This window comes from Macrotis lagotis, chromosome X (assembly GCF_037893015.1).
Source record: "Macrotis lagotis isolate mMagLag1 chromosome X, bilby.v1.9.chrom.fasta, whole genome shotgun sequence".
Lineage (NCBI taxonomy): Eukaryota > Metazoa > Chordata > Mammalia > Peramelemorphia > Peramelidae > Macrotis > Macrotis lagotis.
This window is the reverse complement of record NC_133666.1, coordinates 576,060,644-576,084,379: the sequence shown is the minus strand read 5'-3', so window position 1 is coordinate 576,084,379 and position 23,736 is coordinate 576,060,644. Positions and strand designations below refer to the sequence as shown.

The window sequence follows — 23,736 nt, the reverse complement described above, 5'->3', positions numbered from 1 at the left end:
CAATATGATTAAAAAGTTGCAGTTGGGGTGATGGGTGGCAGGACTAGTGGTAGTAGTAATAGTGGTAGAGATAGTATAGGTAAAAGTGGAAGTAGTAGTAGTTGTAGTAATAGTAGTAGTAGTAGTAGTGTTGGTAGTACTAGTAACAGGAGCAGGAGCAGAGGTAGAAACAGTAGTCATTAACAGTGAAAAGCAAATACAATAATGATGATAAATTCCAATACCTCTTGTCCTCAAAATGATTTCTTCATGATACTAGAAATCTTGTCTCAGGTTCAATCAGCAGTTTGTGGACTTGTCTCCATGAGGTCATATATGCCAGTAAGGCATAAATTCATAAGCCTTTATTGTGGTACATCTTAACATATGCAGGAGAAGGGAGGCACAGGACCTATAATGAAAATATCCAGGAACAACAACATGAAAGAAAGGGCAAGGAAAGAGGATTTGGCAGGGGGTGGGGGGATGGAGAGCATCTATTCAATTCTCATTTGCAAATGGTGATCTGTAGTTTCTACTGAGGTAATTTCTATCAAAAATCAAAATTGGAGTCAATGAGTCATGTTCATAAGAATATCCTATTGGAAAATCACTTTTCCTTATTAGGAAAATGTTGATATAGGGATGATCTGGATCCTTAGTTTCTCTCTTATCCAGGCAACATATGAAGGGAAGTTTTGGAAGGACTAAAGTAGGTCCTTGTGAAGTAGACTCTAATAATTTCTGAGCTCTGACATCACAGGCAGTGTGATGTTAAGGATTTATCTGGAGGGGAGGAAAAAGGTAAGGAAAAGCAAGAATGGAATTCAAATGTTTCTAGAAAAGAATGTCAATCAGAAAGCATTTATTAAACACCTATTATGTCCCAAGCACTATGCTCAGAGCCCAAGTAACCTTATGAATCTTGGACTGACCCTTGAAATCTTTCAGTTAAATGCAATTGTTTTTAAGTATTTATTTTGTGTCAGACATTGTGCTAAGCCCTAGGGATACAAAGAAAGAAAAAACAAAAAGCAAAACAAAAGTTCTAGCTCATAGTCTAACAAAGGAGCATGCAAACAATAATATACAAACCAAATTATATTTGTATGTATTTATATATAAATATGCATGCATATACATAAATATATGATATGCATATCATGGAATTAATTTGAAAGGGGTTAGTATCAGATAGGTATAAGAGATTAAGATAAAGGATAACTTGGCCTGAGTTCTTGCTAAAGGTAGGACTGGTTGAGTCTTGAAGGAAATCTTTTGAGTTGTCATAGTCTTCTTTAAAAAGTCATAATATGAGCGGCTAGGTGGCATAGTGGATAAAGCACCGGCCTTGGAGTCAGGAGTACCTGGGTTCAAATTCGGTCTCAGACACTTAATAATTACCTAGCTGTGTGGCCTTGGGCAAGCCACTTAATCCCATTTGCCTTGCAAAAACCTAAAAAAAAAAGTCATAATATGTCAAAAGGCACATGATAAGTATTGTGAAAAGAGACATTATTCTCACTTTTATTTATTTGAGACTTTCCATTTTATTTAAGTCATCTTTATCTTTGTCTAAAATGGTTACTTCATATTCCATGGTGCTCAATCATGGCTTGGAAGCTTTCTAGAGCAGTTCTTATGTCTATTGTGACAATACTGCAATAGAATGGAATGGCTAGAGTGGTGAAGTTGGAATCATGAAGAGCTAGATTAAAGCTTTACCTCTGACACCTACTTTTATTTGCCCAGTTCAAATCATGTAACTTCTGTGAGCCACCATTTCCTCATCTGTAAAATGGAAAAATAGTAATGATAATAATTATTATCATTTAAAGCATTTTGGAAAACATCTAGCTCACACACATATAAATATATGCATACACTCATATACACACATATATATGTATAACATATGTGTGTATGTATATATATATATATATATATATATATATATATATATATATATATCACTTAATATACATTATTTCAGTCTCTTCTAATTAGCGCCATTTCAGTACTCCTGGACTTTCCAATAAAGAAGAATAGTTCTTTTACTATTTATAGTAGCTTCCAGATGTGGTCACATGGGAAATGACTTTTAGAAGAAAAATATCTATTCTTTTTCCCTATTCTGTGCCCCTGAACCAAAAATAAACATGGCCTTATTGCAATGTGTGTGACCAGTCTACTCAATTATCTTCAACTCTGTATTCTCACATTTGATAAAATGGTATGAGTAAAAGAAGGAAAAAGAGTAAAAGAAAAGTAGTAATAGCAATACCTTAGCTCCACTTTAAACAAACCTGATAAATGAAAATCAATCTAAAAAGATAAATGAGAGAAGAGAAGAAAGACTAAATTCTCTAACAGAATTTTTCTTCACTTTTTGAAAGCATTCATAGTAGGATTTCCTTCAATATCAAGATATCTTCCTTAGAGAGCTAAAAATAGAATTTGTTGCACAAATATTCTATTCACATAGAATTTTTCGGAAATACAAATAGTGAAGCTTGTTATGCATGTGTATATTTTATATGTATGTATATACATTGTGATTTTCAGAATATTTATTTTAACCACAAAAAAAGATTAACTCCTTTGCAAAAGAATTATAAGAATTATGTATACAGGCTGCAAGGGTAGGAACATTCACTCAAATTAGGATTACACCCACTTGGGCATGTTGTGGCAGGCACCCAGGGCATCAGGAAAGAAAAGTTGGAATAAATGGTTCCACAATCAAATTTGAGCCTCAGCCATATATGTATTAGTTTCCAAATAGACATTTCCATTGCCTTTATGTGGATCAAGATGCTGTTTATTTGCCAAAGAAGTTATTAAGCTCTAGGAAAGAAAAAAAAATCCTTCCACAACCTAGGGGAGTTTCACAATGATAACCTAGCCAGACACTCCCTAGTATTTCTTTGTGTAAAGGGGGAAGCCAAGTAGTTTTGATAAACACAGGTCCTAGGAACTGATATATATCAGGCAGAGAGCTTTTCATATTTTGTGGTAGTTTCCATTCAAAAAAGGCATCAAGTTCAGAACTTGCTGCAGGCTGATATACATGATGTGGTCTTGCTATCAAGATTTAGAGAAATGCCCAGCATTCTTCCTTCTGACTCCAGGGTGGGGAGAAAGAGGAAAGAAGCAAGAGATTATACTGATGACAATCTAGATTTTATTATATCACCCAAAGTAGCATAACCTGCTGTACTAATGAAATCGTGTTCTTGGTTTAAAAGGGCAATTGTTCGCCTGACTTTGTGCTCACTAAAAACATTTCCCCAATCTTGTTAAATTATTGCACTCATTTCAGATTTTTATGGCTATGCAGCTTACCGACCCTCATTTCTTTACGTTTCATTCACTTTCCTTGTATTGATGATTAATGGAGGATGTCGAATGTTAGAGTGAGCAGGCATCAGCAAATGCAAGATCATAATTAGTTTAGCTGACGAGGGCCTCTGATAGCACTTGCATCTGGATGGAAAAATTACCCTATAGGGAACTGGCTGCTCACCAGGTCTTTTTAGTGATACATTGTGAAACACCCGATGAATCAAATGCCCTTTCAATGCCAAGAAAGTGTTCCAGTCTCGAAGCCAAAATTATGTCTGCAGAAAGCTTTCCATTTGAAATGTATCAGAGTACAATTATAACCATTGTATTTTTTTGGCAGTGATACCACTCTTCTACAGTATGGACTAAAGTTAAATAAATTTCTTAAATTTTATGAAACACTGAAATTTGGGCTTATCACGTTAGCCACTAAATTTGGCTTCCATGGAGACTCTCCCACCCCTTATCTAAGATGTGTTTTTTTTTTTTAAGATATTCACTCAGAGAAAGTGGAACTGAATTACAATTTAGGGTTTTTTAAAAGCAAAAAAAAAAATGCTATTTTCCTGCTTGTTAGTTTTTGTGCCTACAAACACAGCCTGGCTTTTGTTTAAATGAGGTTAATGAAATTATTATTTGTTATGAAGAATGTCATAAGCAGTACTTATAAATGTGTCTTCCACTAAATATTCTCAGATTGTTATTGAAACTGATGAATGCATTACCAGTAGAGTAAAATAAATTGGAATTTAAAACCCTTGATTTCCTTGCTGAGTGCAGAAAAATAAATAAATAAACCTTCTGGGGACAATGTTGCCTGGTTTTAGGATTAAGTTCATAAGAGGTCTCATTAGTAGTACTGTACTTCTTATTGGTTTGGCAGAGGTCAATATTCATTCCTTAGGAGTTGTGGGAAATACAGAGTATTCTCTTGAAGATTTTACAATTGAAAAAAAAAAAAGACCAGTTTTAAATGTCCTGCCTTCTGTTAATAACCTCTATTACAAGAAGGTAACAAAGAAAGAGACTAGAATTAATTTAAATGGTTCATTTTCTACATTTGCTCCAGACTGACCACATTTTAAAACCAACTCAGTCGACCTGCTGCTGTTTCCAAATTACATCACACATATTTGTGATGTTATGTCTCTCATGTTTTGCTTTGACACTTTTCAAAGGTATATTTCAGAGCACAGCATTTAGCAGTCATCATTAAAGGGACAAACCCCAAAGTTCAAAAAGTTAGAGCTATGTCTGTGAAAAGCCTTTGGTGTTCCACACACCTCATCCATCACTGTAGGGTTAATTATATTGAAAATCAGTGGAGCCTATTAGACACAATTGAACCTGACCTCATTATGGCAGTGTGGTTTTATACTGTCATTGTTGCTAGTCCAGAGACAAAACTTTCTGGTTTGATTTGTTCTTTCTCCCTGATCATGTGACTCACCTTTGACCTGCACATGTTTTTTTTTTTCCCCCCATTTCAGAGACGGAGAGGTTCGGGTGTTTTCTGTGCCAATTGCCTGACCACAAAGACCTCTCTCTGGCGAAAAAATGCCAATGGTGGCTACGTATGCAACGCGTGTGGCCTCTACCAGAAACTCCACTCGGTAGGAAAAACTTACTTGTTTGTTTCAGAAAAAGGTTTCTGTAGAAGACTGAAGCTGGCTAGCTATGGCATGACCTTGAAAGTGATTGGTACTGGTCTTTGGTTCATTTCCTAACAAGGTTTTCAATATGGTCACTTTGAGATTACATGTGATTCATTTGGAAGTGAACTAAGATGCTAAAGGAAAATCATCAATGGGACATTTAATTATTACACTATAAAAGAAGAAAAACTTTATTTCTAAGAATTCCACTTGGCACATGGCTTATTAGCAAATGCTCTCAGGATTCATTGAAATGTATTTGTGTTAGAAGGACCAGTAAAAAGATAAAAATATTTTATATGAAAAATTCAAAACTGGAGATTTTACCCATTATGTATATGTTATGGGTTCGGTAGGAGAAAAGACACAATGCTTAAGGTTTTTGTTTTTCTTGTCTTCAGAAATGCCCAAGTGTTATATTAAGGGAAAAGCATTTTTGAGGACATTTTCAGAAGTGTCTCTCTTCTTGTAAAATAATGCTTTTTATACCTAATTTGAGGGGATTAGCTTGGGTTCTGAGATCCCAACCAATGGACAGAAGACTAAATTAAAGAAGCATTCATTGACTGTGTTGGTAACAGTAATAGAATCAAAAAGGGGAATATTTCATTTACTGTCAATTCATGGAGAGTAAACAGTACCACTGGGTTTGAAGCCATAAAGCCTGGATTCAAGTCCTAATTCTAAAATTTATTGCCCCTTTGGCCTCATATAGGTTGTTTAACCTTTCAGACTTCAATCTTCCTTACCACTAACATGTAGTTTGTCTATTCAACCACTATGGTCCTTTTCATATTCTCTATAAATCCATTAATAAAAGGAATGCTATTGGATCAAGCTAATATTTAACATTTTCGTAGCTATTTGCTATTGCAAAAAAGCTTATCATCCATCACATGATAATCACAATAACTAAGAGATTGATGGTGTGCATATCTTTTTTAAAGATAAATACATTGTTGAGACATTGACAAGTAAAGTGATTTACTTAAGGTAACACAGTTAATAAATAGTAAACACTTGAACCCAGCTTCAATTGATTTCAAATAAGTCAACTTTCCATGCAACTTGCCATCTAAAAGATTCTCTAGCTTTCAATAATAATTTGACTAATAAAAAGAAGCCCAAATTCTTCCATCCTAAAAAGAAAACACATTACTTGGGCAAATTTATTTTTATTTTGGATAGTTCATCTGTGGGTCAAATCTGTCTTTGAAATATTCATTTAGTAGAATCATAGAAACTTTAAAACATAAATACCAGGTAGAAAAAGATATCTAACCTTTTTTTAATACCTCTATCAGTGGAAAAAATCACTATGTCAAACAATCAATCAATATGTATTTATTAAGCTATGTGCCAAGAACTGTGCCAGGTCCTGGCAATATAAATACAGTAAAAATACAGTTATAAACACAGAGAATGTCTAATAAAATCTTCTATATCATTTCTGGAAAGTTCAAGTAATTAAAAATTTTCTTTCTTATATTGAAACAAAAGTCTTCCCAGCTCCTTCCTACACATCTAAGTTAAAATTTCTAAAACAATATAGAGTAACTCTATTCTTTCTTCCATTGGATAGCTCTCTTGATACTTAAAGACAGCAACCAGGTGCCAATTAGTCTTCTCTTCCCTTAGAAACGTTCTTCTCCTTAAACTCCATCATTTACTCTGATTTTTGGAACATTATCTTTGCTCTCAGTTCTGCTCAGTAAATTCTTCTCATGAATAGAGAATATGATTTCATAAAAACTCTTTTCATAAATAGACCTTTGGAAGCATTTTTCACATTTATATATGTTCAGTTCCAACAACTTGTAAATTTTTTCTCATTATTTTAAAGACTGTGAAAAGATTGTTTTCTCTCTTTTCCTATACTACTTTCCAAATATGTTTTTTTTCATTTGCACCATTCAAATACAGTAAAAAGCTTCAACTTAATGATCACTGACATTAATGATTTTAACTGAACTTTGGTCAATCATAGGCCAAGAATTTAATTAAACTTCTACTCCATCAGGTTATGACCATTTAAATGATCTGATAAACTGAAGGTCTTAACTCTCTCTCTCTACACACACACACACACACACACACACACAAACACACTGCTTGTATACCCTCATATACATAATGAGACAAAATGATAAAATAATGTTCTCTCAAAATTGGAAAAAAATAAAAAATAATATATTTCTTGAGAAATTAAATAATATACTTTTTTTACATATTATTAAATATCCACATATAATTTCCATTAAAAATTACTAGTAAATGTTTCAGTGTTTGCCCTTTGTTCCCAAAGAAGATCAAAACATCATGTTAGTGATGCCATGACAAGCATATGAATTTGATTTGAGTGAGGAGGTGCTGTGCAAAGTCACCAGCCTCACATTTTCCTCCAGAATCATCTGGGTTGAGTGGCCTGATATGTATCAGGATGAATAGAGATGGCCCTGGACATGAGGCATTCAGGGTTAAGTGACTTACAGCTAGTAAGAGTCTTGTGTTCCTTATTTCAGGACTGGTGCTCTATCTACTGCACCCCTAGCTGCATTATACTAGTTTTAGGGATACTAATTCAGAAATGGGCTATGTTTTTATAAAACAGTAAAATAGTGAAAAAGACGAGTATAAAAATAGTTATAAAAAAGAGGAGAGGATAAAGCAATTTACCTACAGATGTTTATTAAACATTCCTTATATGAAAAGCACTATGCTGTAATTCAGGCCAAATACCAATAGGAATTTGATTGAGAAAGTCATTTTCAGTTGGAATAAAGTGAGAGTCTGGGAAAGCTAAATGAAAGGGCTGGCTCATGATTTGGATTTTGAAAAAGAGAGGTGAAATTCATAGAGATGAAGTGGGAAGAATCTTTTCTGGGCATGAAGTATTGTAAAAGCAAAATAGGAGAAACAGGAAAATAGAACAAGGTTACTATGGAAAGTATATAGCTATCAAAGGACACAACGTCACTGAATTGAGAAAAAAGATACTGGAGGAATAAATAAGCATGCAAGATAAAAAAGAATTGAAATCTAGGGTCTAAATACAGAATTTCAGTTAAGAATTTTAGGTTTTTTATTAATATCCTTTTAACCCACTGTGGTGGGTTGCATAAATAAAATGGAAATGGAAGTCACAGGGTTGAAAAGTTCAAAGAAATGTGAGACCAGGATTTTAAATACATTATCAGGGCATATGTCCATCACCATCAATGATAAGGGTAGGAGATTTAATGGAGGAAAAAATCTAAAACCTATACCAAAGTCATGAGAAAATATTAGAGAGTGACCAAGAAGTTGTAAAAGACAACAGAAACATTTAGGAGAAAAATTTTTAGTCACAGGATTGGTTATTGAGAGAACCATTGTCCATACCAGTCAATGGGGAGAAATATTTTAAAAGAATAAAATACCAGTAAAGTGCACTAATGGTGTAGAAATTACCGTGATAATATTTTCAGGTAATACTAGACCTTGGAAGGAATGTAAGGAAAAGATTAAGGATGAAAGATAATTAGATAACAATATTACAAAATTTCCATTACATTATTAAATGTACCCTAATTAAATAAGGGAAGTAGAGTTTTCATTTTATAACTTTATTGTCTTAAATGTCTTCATATTGCTTTAAATAAATATCAGACAATCAATAAACATTTATTAAATGCCCACCATGTGCCAGTCACTCTGCTTTTGGAAAAGTTCCCTAACCTCCCTAGATGTTTTCTCATAAGTAAAATAAGAAAAGTTGTACTAAATGCTCTCAAAGTTTTTTTTTTTATGAAAACCTAGAGTATGGTTACAAAGTTCCCTTTTCTTGCAAGAAACTTTTGTAACATCCGTGGAAATACTTCAAAAGTGCCTTCTTTTCCTTTTGTTTCATTTAAAAAAAACTTAAAATAAGATGTAGCATTTTTAGTGATAGACAATGAATATTTGATCTCTATAATCTTTCTGAAAGAAAATTTAAAACTCTTTATTTGAAATTGTTTCCCAGGGTGACCCAAGATTGGAGTTTCTCTTTTTAAAAAAATTTTTGAATTTGCACTTATATTCTCAGTGTAGGACAGATTAGGGTAACTTCTTAACTTCAGATTGAGTTCCTCCTATATGCAGAAAATCGATTGCATTTTCATCCTCTGTTCACATAACCTGAACACATGCTGAAAGTGTACATAAATACCAATCATACAATTTGTGAACTAGGGGATAGAATTAAATATAGAGGAAGAGCAGATATTTTGAGCAAGTCCACAATGAATTAAATCAAGTTATTTTCATTAATTTATTCATTGATGTCTATGTTGGCAACTTTATACCATATAGAATATCCATGCTAGTAATAATCTACTTCAAAGAGTCTAATTTGAGAATCTAGCAAATTCTTTTATTTTTGTACCCACAGGATGATCTTAATTTAATTTCTCTTGGCCTTATTTTGCCACGTGCTAAAATGGGAAAGCTTTCTAACATTATTTAACTTTTGAGAATACTGTGATAATAAAATGAAATCACAGAAATGAAAGTCATATGAGCCATTCCATATATTAGGGGCTTAATAAATGTTTATTGAACTGATTTCTTAACAATAATATCACTTGGATAATGGTAATGATGACTTCAAAATAATCATTTTATTTCTTTATGCTTGAATGTATAACAGCTATGATAATATTCTTATCAATGATTCAAAATCCCCATTTCATAGCTTACTTAATGTTGGTCTTCCTGATATAGCCATGCTATCTTAAACTTTGATACTGAATTGATTTTTTATATCTGACTTCTAATTTTTGCATCTGATTTTCCTTTTAGTTAGAACTGCCATAGAAAATAAACATTTCGGGGCAGCTAGGTGGCGCAGTGGATAGAGCACCGGCCTGGAGTCAGGAGGACCTGAGTTCAAATCTGACCTCAGACACTTAATAATTACCTAGCTGTGTGGCCTTGGGCAAGCCACTTAACCCCATTTGCCTTGCAAAAACCTAAAAAAAAATATTTAAGGTCACTAAAATAATCATGTAAAAATGTTAAATTGCATAGAAAGAAAAGTAAAAAAGAGATATGTTGGACCTCCAGGTGGTCTAAAACAAAAACACCAAATTGCTTTGAACCCCTATAGAAATATTTCATTTTCTTACCCAGCTAACATTTGGTTTTATTGTTCACATATTATTAAGATTTTTCTCATTTAGATTCTAAAATTATTTCAATATGTGGGTACCAAATATTTTACCAGCAGTTTCAAAAATAATCACCTAATTTCCCATGTCTCAACCTAAAATGGAAGATGAGAAATATTCACCAAATTATCATTTATTTTTAAGTAATTTCCTACTTAGCTTTTTTAATTACTAAATGACAGTCTGACAAAAAACTATTTAATTCATAAATAAACTGATAATTTATCATTTCATTCAGCAATTTTGGACATTTTAATTAGGTTATGAGTTCATCTCAGTGTCCTTTCTTTAAAAATCATTTCTACTTTGGTCAAAGTAAGACAAGTTGGTAAGTCTTTTTCACCATCACCATTGTTCTTTACCCATGTATAGTTTATATTTGTATGAAAATTTGTATGAAAATTTTAATGTATTTTTTTCCTTTGTGTATTACACATGTGTTCTATGCAGACTCCCAGACCTTTAAACATCATCAAGCAGAACAACGGTGAACAGATCATTAGGAGACGGACGAGAAAGCGCCTTAACCCAGAGGCACTTCAGGCTGAGCAGCTAAACAAACAGCAGAGGGGTAGTGGTGAGGAGCAAGTCAATGGAAGCCCATTAGAGAGGAGGTCAGAGGATCATTTAACTGAAGGTCACCAGAGAGAAATTCAGCTCCCCAGCCTGAGTAAATATGAGGCCCAGGGTTCATTGACTAAAAGCCATTCTGCTCAGCAGCCAATATTGGTCAGCCAAACTCTGGATATTCACAAAAGGATGCAACCTTTGCACATTCAGATAAAAAGTCCTCAGGAAAGTACTGGAGACCCAGGAAATAGTTCATCAGTATCAGAAGGAAAAGGAAGCTCGGAGAGAGGCAGTCCAATAGAAAAATATATGAGACCTGCGAAACACCCAAATTATTCGCCACCAGGAAGCCCTATTGAAAAGTACCAGTACCCACTTTTTGGACTTCCATTTGTACACAATGACTTCCAGAGTGAAGCAGATTGGCTGAGATTCTGGAGTAAATATAAGCTGTCAGTTCCTGGGAATCCGCACTACTTGAGTCATGTGCCTGGCCTACCAAACCCTTGCCAAAACTATGTGCCTTATCCCACCTTTAATCTGCCTCCTCATTTTTCAGCTGTTGGATCAGACAATGACATTCCTCTAGATTTGGCGATCAAGCATTCCAGACCTGGGCCAACTGCAAATGGTGCCTCCAAGGAAAAAACTAAGGCTCCATCAAATGTAAAAAATGAAGGTCCCTTGAATGTAATAAAAACAGAGAAAGTTGATAGAAGTACTCAAGATGAACTTTCAACAAAATGTGTGCACTGTGGCATTGTCTTTCTGGATGAAGTGATGTATGCTTTACATATGAGTTGCCATGGTGACAGTGGACCTTTCCAGTGCAGCATATGCCAGCATCTTTGCACGGACAAGTATGACTTCACCACTCACATCCAGAGGGGCCTACATAGGAACAATGCACAAGCCGAAAAAAATGGAAAACCTAAAGAGTAAAACCTTAGCACTTAGCACAATTAAATAGAAATAGGTTTTCTTGATGGGAATTCAATAGCTTGTAATGTCTTATGAAGACCTATAAAAACACTTCATAGAGCCTACCTTATCCAGTATAAAATCCCTTATTATTTACCTTTTTTCCTCTTTTTTGTTTTTTTTTTTGATGTGTGGGTTACCAAGATTCAAAAGTGAATTGAATAGTGGTCAATGGGAAAGGAAGATGGTAGCAATTAACATTTGGAACCTGATAAAAACAATCTTGGATAAAATGTACCATGACATATCCCTGAGAAATACCTCTAGACTTCAGTTATTCTGGTTGCTCAGAATGAGCAAGAAATAGCTATATACATGTATGCAATGTATGTGAATACATACATATATATGTATATATAAAATGATGATGTAATAAGGGACTGTCCTGATTATTTGTTGAGAAACTCAGAAATAGTGGCCTAATTTTTTTAATGATTATATGAAATCCTACTCATGAAAGGGGGATGAAAGAGATTCTCAAATCTCTTACTGTCTTCAGGGCAGCTAAAGGAACAGGAAAAATTGAACAGTAGACAAGTGCCCTAACTGCCCTCATTGGCAAATTTGCTTATTTGAACATAGAAATGCAAGTTGGGGTTAGGATTGTGGTGACACAAAGCAGCAAAGAAAAAATGGGGATGTCAGCAAAATGTCTTTAGCTCATCCTTTCTATAATATTTCTGTCCATTAGCTATGTCCAAATGCCCAACAGTCATTTAGTTTGGGCTCAGGTGTATGCATTGTTCTCAACGCTGTCCTTAAAGCTTACATAGTGATTTCACCTTGACCCTTCTTTTCTCTGGTGAAGAACCAGTTCTTTTCTCAGACACTACTTGGTCACTAAGCTCACCTGGCACAATATAACGAAAGGAATCCCTTCAGTTCAAGCAGCCAGATGAATAATAAAATCAGATCATGGGCTTGATTTATAGAGAACATTATCTCCACAGGGTAACCTGCTGTATTTATTTATTTTTTCTGGTTAAGTATACTTTCAAAACTTTGTGGTCAGGCAGAGTCTAAGGTTACTTTTACCACAGACTGACAGTTGGTATATGTACTGGTCAATCCCTTCAGTAGACTTCTTCCAGGTTTAGCTAAATAGCATTAAATAGAATTCTTAGAAGTATGTCCTCGTAGTACTTTTAATACTTAAGGCTTTGTAAAACTATCCATGAAGGGAAAGCTCCTCAGCATAACTGCTCAGGGAAATAGGGCTCAATAACTGAACATTAAATAATTGGTTAAAGGTGCTGTTAGACGATCCTCAATGCTTGCTACAAGGATGTACAAGGACTGACTTTAATAATTTGCATTATATTGTCCCAACCAGTAGTTTATTATTATTGTTGTTATTATTATTTTGCCACGGAGATGTAGAAGATATTACAAGCTACTGGATGCACTGTCAGATTAACTTATTTCATTAAAGAAGTTGGGAGAACAAATAGAAAAAAAACTTATTTTTCTAGTAAATATTAATGTATTACATTTCAAATAATGGTGCCTGACATATTGAATAATTATTTTCTACAGTGTACGTATGCAACAAAGATATTCCATCATGCATTAGAGTCAGTTCTGGCTCTGCCTCGCTGTTTACATTTGCAAATGTAGCAAACAAGGTAATGAAGCAACTCTTTCTATTGCAGTAGATATCTTCTTTTTGTGTGTGTGTGTGCATTAAAGTTGTAAACGGTAACATGAAATGAATGAAATTTCTTGATATCATGGTATGGAAAATAAGAAGGAAATGAAAATATTTTTATGCCTACTTAGGAAAAAAAAGGGTAGCACTATTCATTCCAAGTACTTTTTTTTTAATTCTTAAGCTCTTAACTCACATTGTTATGCTTAAAATGATAAACATATATTCTCTTTTTATTGCTTTGTCTGTTTCAAATGAAACATTTCAGAAATTATTTTGATAAGTGCCATTGGACTACTCGGCACCCATGTTTTTATTGCATTCTGTAGTAGCATCGCGTTCCATTTTTACAATATTATGCAGTTGCTTTTTTTTCATTTTGTTTGGGTTCCTTTCTTTTTTCACAGTGCAGGGTCTTAATCTCTTCAAGTTGGATGGCCAAGATTGCTCAATTGGTTCATGAATGTTGCAGTGAATGGATTTAAAATGTCTTTTCAATATTACATTGTCATTTTCATCTTTGCATTTCTCATATGTTCAAAAAAATCAGGACTAAGTCCTCTGCTTGAGTTTCATTGTGAAGGGTCCTATTCTGATCTCACTTACATCTCGCGTAACTCTAATATTCTCATAAATGAAAGAAGTGGCATAATTAGCGCTTACATTCAAATGATGGCATAATACTTTATTTCTGATAGACTGTTGATACCCATATCTCAAAACTACACTGACAGAATTTGTGGGGTACTAGAGGAGAGGTTCCACTGCTAACCAACAAACAAAAATTGATTAAAAGTTTTTTAAAGAAAACAAAAATTAGTGCCTAATTTGAGTAGACTACAAGCAACAGTGTGTGTGCGGACAGTTCACACTCAGCTCAATACCAGATGTTTTCACTCACTGGGGCAGTATTACAAATAAAACATTTTCACTTGGATGGAACTACTCCTGAAATAATTTCTTTAATGTGTTAGATACAAATGGATTGTTCCATAAAGGTACGCATGCCTTCCTTGCCATCCCTTTTTCCTCCTTCCCAACTGATAATAGTAGCTATGACTAGCCCATGGAAGATATTTTTTAAAATAATATTTTTGGGTATATTTATCTTCAGTCTACTTTCTGTATTCCTCTTAGCATTGTCTTGATGAATCCTGTTTCACACATCTCATTCATTCTTGTTGTTGCTTTTAGGGGATGGATAGAATATTGAAAAGGATTTTTTTCAATTTTTAAAAAAAATTTGCATATAAAGTGACACTAAAATTACCCCTTTTGTCCTTTTCTTGTCAAAATCTAGACTGCCTCTTTGTTCCTTCTATTAAGAAGCAGTAAGATAAAGAGTGGTGAGTTTTTGTTTCTTTGTTTTTAGCTTTCAGAATAAACTCACCCTGGATTACTGTCCAACAGGACCTTCTTCATAATATGCCAAGGTGCTCCTTTAGAGATTTTGCCCCATTGGCAAAGGACATTCCTATGCAGAGTACCTTTTTTTAGTGTGTCCTGAACATTCAATACCTGTGCATATCCTAAACAATGATTCTTTTCAAACCTGACATGGACCAGTTCAGTACCTCTCCCTCTCCCTTTGTCCTCCTTTTTATCTTCCTCTATAGCATTCATAAACCCACACTTTGACTGTTGCTTGGGATGGAAAAACAGTTTACAGCCAGCACACCTATGAAGATTGAGTTTTGAGAGATACGCGCCTGTAAGTGTCCAAGAAAAGGATAGCACTCTACATGTTAACATGATCACTATGTAATACAAATGAGGGAAATATAGTGTGCCCAATCTTCTCTACATGACATATTGAGATGTTCTAAAAATTCTTCTCTTAAGATAGTGATGTTTTGTTCTCAACTGTTCTCTTTTAGTGAAGGTAGATTTTAGAAAACAAGCATGGGGATTCTTTTCTAAGTTAATATTAATGAAAAGGAAAAAAATATTACTCTTAACAGCTCTTTGTTGAAGCCTGTGGTAGCACATTATGTTAATGATTGCACATCTGCACATAATCTATTATGATCCAATGCAATTACAGCTCCAAAAATATTAAATATGTATATATTTTAAATGCCTGAGGAAAATACATTTTTCTTAGTTAATTGAAGATTATCAATACTGCTATAAAATAAAGGAATTATTAGCCTCTTGCTGTGTGGCTGCAAAGTATCACAAGGTAACCTGTCTTGAGACCTCTGAACTGCTTGCCTGCTAAGTCAGTGACCATTAAATTACTTCTGGGAGGTGAGATGTTTACCAACTTTGGGGACCATGAAAGTTGGAATGACAAAGCAGGGCTGCTGGTCATTTGTATCTTATAACCCAACCTTTGGCTTAAAGATTTTATACAGCAATTTCTACCTATCATTGAAGTCCCCATTGAAAACTAAAGATGTCTTTGGTCAGTAAGATGGGCAAAAACTTGCTGACTGCCATGGATCAGATGAGAACACTAACTAAAACTCAACCTGAACATTATGCTAATATGTTAATAAAAGGTAGGTACAATTATGCAACTGTGCATGAGGAAAGATTGAAAAAATACAGTATGAATTCTTTGGAAGTCCAGTGTTATTTTTCCCAATGAATACTTTGACTAGAGAAGAAGTTATGATTCCTTCCTTCAAAAGGACCTAACTTGGTTTTTCATTGCTATTTCATGGATACTTGATACTTATGATCCTGATACCAATCATAGTATTGAGAAATCATCCAGGGAAAGTTGCATAAATATTCATAAAGAGTCATGGCAACTGTTAGGGCAGAATTCTGTTCAGTTGAACATAGAAGAAATGGGAAATTCAACATATGACAGCTGGATTACATATAATCATGGGTTGCACTCTAGAAGAGAGTTGCCTTTTGTTGTATCCTACTCCTAGAGATAAGAAAAAAATCATTTTATTATGGGATTTTTTTAATATTCTCTGGAGAAAATGTTCTTTCATCATCCAAAAGTCTAGATTGTGACTTTACTTCTTCTCCCTCATCCCCTTCACTCCAGCTCTATTATATGACCTACAGCAAGTCACTCACAACCTCTTTGTGCCTCAGGTTCCTCCACTGAACAATGGTAAAAATAAATAAATAAAAATACATTATTAATAATAGTAATAATGTAGTACTTATTTGGAAAGCACTTTGAGGTCCTTGGCTGCAAGACACAGCACAAGTGCCAAGTAGTATTATCTAGCTAAGGAGCTTGTTTAAACCCTTAGTTCCAAGGACCAGAAAAGGTTAGAATTGTTGTTTTATTTTTGTCTTTGCTTTTTTTCTTTTGTAGATGAGCTGTAAATATTCTCACTATACAGTCTATGGTGAAGACTGTGGAAAGGCAAAAATTATTACAAGGCTGATTAAAAAAATCATAGTTTTAATGGCTACCAACAAGGCAACTAACACTGATAGTAATACTATGCCAAATTGCTTTAAATGAACTGTTTTGACAACAACATAGATGATTGGGTGGGATTGGGGGTGGGGTGGGGTGGGAAACATCTCAAAATGCCAATGTAAATTTACCTTGCAGCAATATTCACCAGCAGAAATGTCTTTCATATGGAATGATTTCATGTTGCTAAGAAAAAAAAATTCAATTTGTAGTCCTGATTTGAACTTTAGAATGTTGGCTATTATTGTTCTGTCCTTACAACACATGGAATTTTTTATTTTATTTTTATTTTATTTTATTTTATTTTATTTTATTTTGGTTTTCATAGTGCATGTTCATTTCTACTCACAACATGTTCTTGGTGTATTTCTTATGCAAACAATCTTCAGGCAGCAAAGATGTCTGTTACATCTAAACTTGAATAATAAAGTTTTACCACCAGTTATAAATAATGGCTTTGGTATGGTTTATAAAGATACACACATCCATATAGCTTCAGAAAAAGAAGAGAGGAAGGCCTGGAGAGATCTGGTATGGAGGATTCGATAGTTTTTAAATTGCTTGACCTCTCTGTTTCGGTACAGAATTTTTTCATCTAGAAATCCAAGAGAAATGAATTTCATTTCTTTAGTCAATATTATATTTAATAACTCTAGTCAGTGAATAGTAAAAGAAAAATGTACAAAAATGGAGTCAAATCACCTGCCTTTGATGAGATTACAATCTCAGGAAGATATATGGCAAGGTAAACTTCCTTAAAACTTAGGAGACCAATTTTAAGAATTCAAATTAATATAGTCATAAGAATACTAAAGTTCTAAATAAGATTGGAGAAAACAGTAAGGAAATATGAGAATCCATAATGACATGGGTTTCACAACTAGAAGCAGAATGATCTAGCTAAGAAATTAATTTTAAAATAATATTTAGAATGAGTTATTTTCAGTAAAATTAAATTTTCTGTTAAGAAACACATTTTAGTAAGGGAGGGAACAGGCATTTATTAGTTGCCTATTAAGTGCCACAGCTTAGTTATTGTGCTAAGCATTTACAAATAGTATTTTATTTGATTCTCAAAAGATCTTGTGAATTTTTACCAGTGGGGAGAGTGAGGAAGGCATCTAAAAGAACAGGACTGTTGATGCTATTTGTTTAGGGTAGGGGAAGGAAGAATGAGCTAGCACTCAGATCTTCACATTGCTGCCTCATATTTACCACCTCCTTGTTTCCTTTCCTCCTCTTCAATTGCAGAAATGAAACTATAGAAAACTATGTTTCTTCCCTGGGTAGGCTGACCAGAGGACAATATGGTAAGACTCCATTGTGTATTTGTTTCAGAGGTCAGTGTACCTCTGATTGTGCCAATAAGCACTAAAGCAATGAATTTCTGGATAAGTGCTATTTGATCTTGTTCCTAGAGCAATGATGCTTCAAAACAAAACTTTGAAAGGAAAATAAATATGAACAATACTATACATTTTTATGCAATTTCCTTTGTGCTTTTATTCTTTCCTGTAATTGTACTTTCTCCACTTCTCTCTTCCCCCAATGAAGGAAAAAAAAAAACAGTGTGACATATTCAAATTACTATCCTCATACCAGAAGATGAAACTCTTAAGTCCATAAAGGTAATCAAAGGAGTGACAAATGATATTTTTTCTTTCCCACCCAGATTACACAAAAATGCCTGGAGGGAAGAAAGAAATAAAGAGGATTTAAAATTATTAAAAACTGTTTTTTTTACTATAAATCACATAATTTCTTAGAAGGAAATAAAATTTATATTTAAAACTAGTTATTTTAATTTCTAAGTACTTGCCAATAAAGTACTTAAATTGTCTATGATCCTATATTACTGTCATTATATATATATAAAATGAGTTGTACATGAGAGTCTCTATTCATTTTCTAAACATCTAGTTCCAAAACAATATACTCAAAGGAGCATCATTTCCTTCAGTAACAAATCATAATAGACTGAAGGCAGAGGTATGTATGAAAAATTCAGCTGCCTTCTATCAAGTCAATGTTATTTACAAAAATATATAGCACACTATTTTGTTTTGGAAAATGTAGTTATTCTTTTTTAAAGTCATATTAACAAGTAATGAGTTTATTAGTATTAATTTAAAATTAATTAAGATATTTTTAAATTATGTTCTAATTTCTAATTTGGTATGTTTTACTAATTATGCCCCACATAAACAAAAGCTCTTTGGAACTGTCAATTTTTAAGGGTATAAAGGAGTCCTGACACCAAAAAGTTTGAGAACCATTGTTTCAGAGGAAACACAAAAGACTATTTGATAGCAGATGCTTATAGAAAAAGAACATACTAAACACCATTAGAGGCATGACAATAGCAGAATATAATTTCTCATATTGGAATTGGAAAAACTGATGGCAAATGTTTCCCAAGATGGTGCAGTAACTGCAAACATCTATTAAGCTTCTTTAGTGTCTTCCTCCAAGACAAGTGCTGATCATCAAGATGCTAACCTTCCACAATCACTAATTTAAAAACCCTACTAAACAGCTTCATTATATTTCATAAAACAGAAAAGGTCTTTGAAATTTACTCATCCTAGGAGCGGCTAAGTGGTGCAGTGAATAGAGCACTGACCCTGGAGTCCGGAGAACCTGAGTTCAAATCTGACCTCAGACACTTAATTACCTAGCTGTGTGATCTTGCATAAGTTACTTAACCCCATTGCCTTGTAAAGAAAAAAAAGAAATTTACTGATTTATAGAGTATGTGCCATTTTTTTTGTATCTAAGATGCTAAGAAAAAATGTTCTATCATTTTATAAACTTTTGAAAGGCAACTTCTTGGGAGGGCAACTGAGTGGTACTGTGATTAGTGCTTGGTACCTGATGTCAGCAAGACTTGAGTTCATATTTTATCTCAAACATTTACTAATTATATAAGCCTATAAAAATTACTTAATCTCTGCCTCATTTTTCTCATCTGTTAAATGGGAAAAATAACAACACTGATTTTCCAGATTTGTTGTGAGGATCAAATGAGAAATTATAAAATACATAATATATTGCCAGGTACATTAATAATATAATAACAATATTACTATAGAATACAATTTTAGTAACATTAATAGAAAATTACATTAATAACATAATTTTATCACAGCACAGTATCTGGCACATGTCACTATAAATATTAGCTATCATTATTCAAAGAAATAACTTTTTACATGGTCTTTTTGTCAGACTGGAAAAAATAGCAATAAATAATTAACTTCCAACAAAATGATTCTAAAAAATTAGCAAATAGAATAAGATATATATTTTAATTAAATTCATACTTCCTTTAAAAATGGTTCTGCCAATCATTTATTCAATCAGCAAGTATTCACTCTTCCTTCATTCTGCAAGTGTACCAAAGTGGACATAGAAGAAATATAACTTTGCCTAATATTATTAAATAGTGTTCTGTTCAAACTTTTAATAAAATATTTCATCTTTGAAATTATTTTCCCTAAACTCCTTTATGGCAGTCAGCTCCCCAGAATCCCCTCTGTCTTTCCAAATATATTTGACTTCTCTTCCCTATTGTCCTCATGTAGCAAAAGTGTTTCCTAGACCGCCTAAAAATGATATTCCATTTTGTCTCTTGTAAAAGATTTTTCAAAAAGCACTATTCAAGGGGCAGCTAGGTGGTGTATTGGATAGAGCACTGGCCCTGGAGTGAAGAGAACCTGGGTTTAAGTCCAGCCTCAGACACTTAATAATTATCTAGCTGTGTGACCTTGGGCAAGTCACTTAACCCCATTGCCTTGCAAAAACTAAAAAAAAATGCCATTCAGATGGGAAAAAAAATGAAATTCTCATGGTTTACAACAAGATGCCATGCTTAATGTCCATCAACCCCTATTGACTCCTAAATAAATGACCACTAATTCAATTCAGTTCAATAAATGGTTTTTCCTTTTCTTTTTATGTTAACTCTCCAATGGGTGACCTTGATGAGACATAAAGTTTAGTTTCAACTTTATTTCTACCCTCATGGTATTAATAACTCATAAAGTATCTATACCATATACTTTAGAAAAATCTTGCCCTGGAAGAAAAATTAAGTCAAAGACAAAGTCAAGACTTTCAACTACACTGGAAGATGTAAGGCTTCAGGTGGGAAAAGATGAAAGTTGTCTGAGAATAGAGAACTGAAACATTTTTAGGAATTTCTAAATTGTTCCCTCACAACACTCCAGAGAAAGAATTCTTTTGTTATAATTAAAGTATCAAAATCTCTATCTTATACTAATAAAGGAAAATGTTGAACATGATTGAAAGGCTTAATGAGAGTGGCATTTCTCCTTTCTATTGATTAATTAATAGCAAACATGTCAGAGTGAAAGGATTTCTAAAACAATGGGAATTATTTTTAAATTAATTTGCTTTTATTTTCCTCTAGACACTTATTTAAAAATAGATAAATAGATATTTACTTAGGGTTAAAAACTAATCTTCCAGAATCTCTTTGGTAAACAATGTGCTTAGGAAAGTCACAGAGATTTATTTTTGTGATTAGACTATAAATTCAAATTTAGATGACTTCCAAATTGACATCTGTCATTATTGTAATAGGTACAGTTCACTTTAAACAAAATCAATGTGAAAAAAATCTTTATTTACCCAAACAGCAAATCAAATTAAGATGGAATTGGGAGAACATAGATATAATGCTTTTCTTTATAAAAAAAAAAAGATAGCCTTTAGTATCAAGTAGAGTAGCAAGTAGAGGTTTCCCTAGTGTAACAAGATTTTGAAATGCAGTTATATGTTTCAGTGAAACAAAGAATTTAATTAAATTTATATCTTCAGAAAAACAGTCTATGACTTCAGATCTACCAATCTTTTTTCTTATGATTTTCCTGACCCCTTAATGAAGAAATCTCTTGGATTTGGAATCTGAGGCATTATTTTTGAGTTTCAGTTCAGCCATTTACTGCTTAAGGTACCTTGGGCAAGTGCCTATCTAGCCCCTAGTTTCCTTATTTATGAAATTAGGACTTGAACTAGAGAAAGGGCTCACATTTATTTCTACATCAAGGTTCCTACATTCTTGAGCTCAAATATCCCAAATAATACCTCTTCAATAGTTAAAATGTAAAAGTAAAGCTTTTTTTTAAGTCAAGGAGATCAATGTAGTTGCATGTTTTGATAAATCATTTAAATTCTCTACAAGTAACAGAGATCCATAATTTCAAATCATTGGTAAACACTTTAGGGATGTAAAATTTCATTCCTGTGGGTAATCTAGTCACCAATACAAATTATAATTTTGTTTTAAATTTAATAAACAGTCTCATTAAGTTTCTGGGACAAAAAAGCCATTTCCCTTCAGACAATATGAGGATATCTAATATTTACCACACTGTTCCTTGCCCATCATAGGGGCCATTTTTCACTTTCTCACTGGGAAGAATCTGTCAAGAGTTTGGTCTCCCATTACTTTCAAGAACTCAGGATTACCTTCAAGCTATTATGAGGTACCAGAAAAGAAGTTTAGAAAAGCAATTTCTTAAATTGGAAATTTATTTTCCAGAGTTAAAATGGGCACTAATAGTACCATAGGTACTTTTGTGACTTGTCCTGTTTTTTTTTTGTTTAATCATTTTTAAGAGTTGGAGACAAAAATTATAATATAAATACCTATAAAATGAGTTCATCTGTTCTACCTCCCTTATTTTATAGGCAAGAAAATTGAGGTCCTGAGTCATACCTGCATACATCACACAGGTAGCAAGCAGTAGAACTGAGATTTGAACTCAGTTACTCTTAATTCCAAGTTCGATGTTCATCCCAAAACATCAGTTTATCTTAAAATTTTTTTGCAACTTCAAGAAAGAAAGTGGGGATAATAGGGATGACATCTAATATCTTATAGTATACAGAAGTTTAAAATTTAAATTCAAATTTAAAATATTATATTAAGATACCAAAATAAAAATGATACACTTTAAAAGGGCATTTCTAACAATTCTTGTAACTTGAAAACTGCTTACTCTAATTTTGGGGACTCGTGTGTGGTATAAATGTACAAAGTAGATTTTTTTTTATTAATAATATGTTTAAAACATCAGTTTTTTGACATAATAGTTAAATTGATAAGAGTGAGTATTTAAGGACACTGCATTAATGCACAACATTATTGTACTATGTATTAGGGTTATGGAAATGAAATCAAGATTTTTATTTATAGCAAATAAGATGAATTTATCTTTATTTAAAAATCATTTAGTAATTTAAGTATACTAGATTTAAATAAAGCCCACCATGATTCAAATGCTTTAATTATAACTGACATTTATATAATTTTGATCGTAACTTTTACAAAATGCTTTGTATTCTGTATCACATAATTCTCTTTATAAAATGATGAAACAAAGGTTCACATGGATGAGATGATTTTTTTAGGCTCACACAATTGGAAAAGTTCAAGATATACCTTAATCCCAACTCTTCCTAGACTCAAAATCTATTCCTCTATCGACTAGGACATGATACTTCATTTAAAACAAATTTACTAATACAATACTTAGGCCACACAAAACTTCAGTGTGAAAAAAATTGGAAATACAAAAATTGGAATCTCTTCTAATTATGTAAGCAATTAAATATTTATCTATTGTTCTGCCTAATTAATGATATCTAATTTTTTATCTATACCTGTGGTTTAATTGATAAAGGAAACTTCAGTGAAAAAATTTTGCTTTCTAATCCAAATGAGAATCTCTTAAGCTATATCATTGCCTAGAAAACTGATAGTTAAATGACTTGCCCAAGATCACACAGTCAGTATATGTCAGAAGTAGAACATGAACACAAATCTTCGTGACAGTGAAACTGGATCTGTATTCATTATATGATGTTGCCTTATTTCTGTCTATTTAGCTAGTTAGCTAGCAAGTTGATCATCAATTTATCTGCCTCTCCATCCATATATAAATG

General features: G+C 33.1%; 1 protein-coding gene across 4 annotated transcripts in view; it reads left to right on the top strand.

Annotated features, from left to right (window-relative positions):
* Nucleotides 1–23,007, top strand: part of TRPS1 (transcriptional repressor GATA binding 1) — a 300,371-nt gene extending 277,364 nt beyond the window's left edge. For 2 of the 4 annotated variants that reach the window (XM_074201304.1, XM_074201303.1), the window contains exons 5-6: nt 4,815–4,937; nt 10,619–23,007. In XM_074201304.1, the coding sequence (XP_074057405.1) occupies nt 4,815–4,937; nt 10,619–11,680 (1,185 nt within the window). In that variant the 3' untranslated portion in view covers nt 11,681–23,007. The remainder of the gene's footprint in view (nt 1–4,814; nt 4,938–10,618) is intronic. The other 2 variants (XM_074201301.1, XM_074201302.1) reach the window with 1 other exon arrangement.
* The last annotated feature ends 729 nt before the right edge of the window (nt 23,008–23,736 follow it).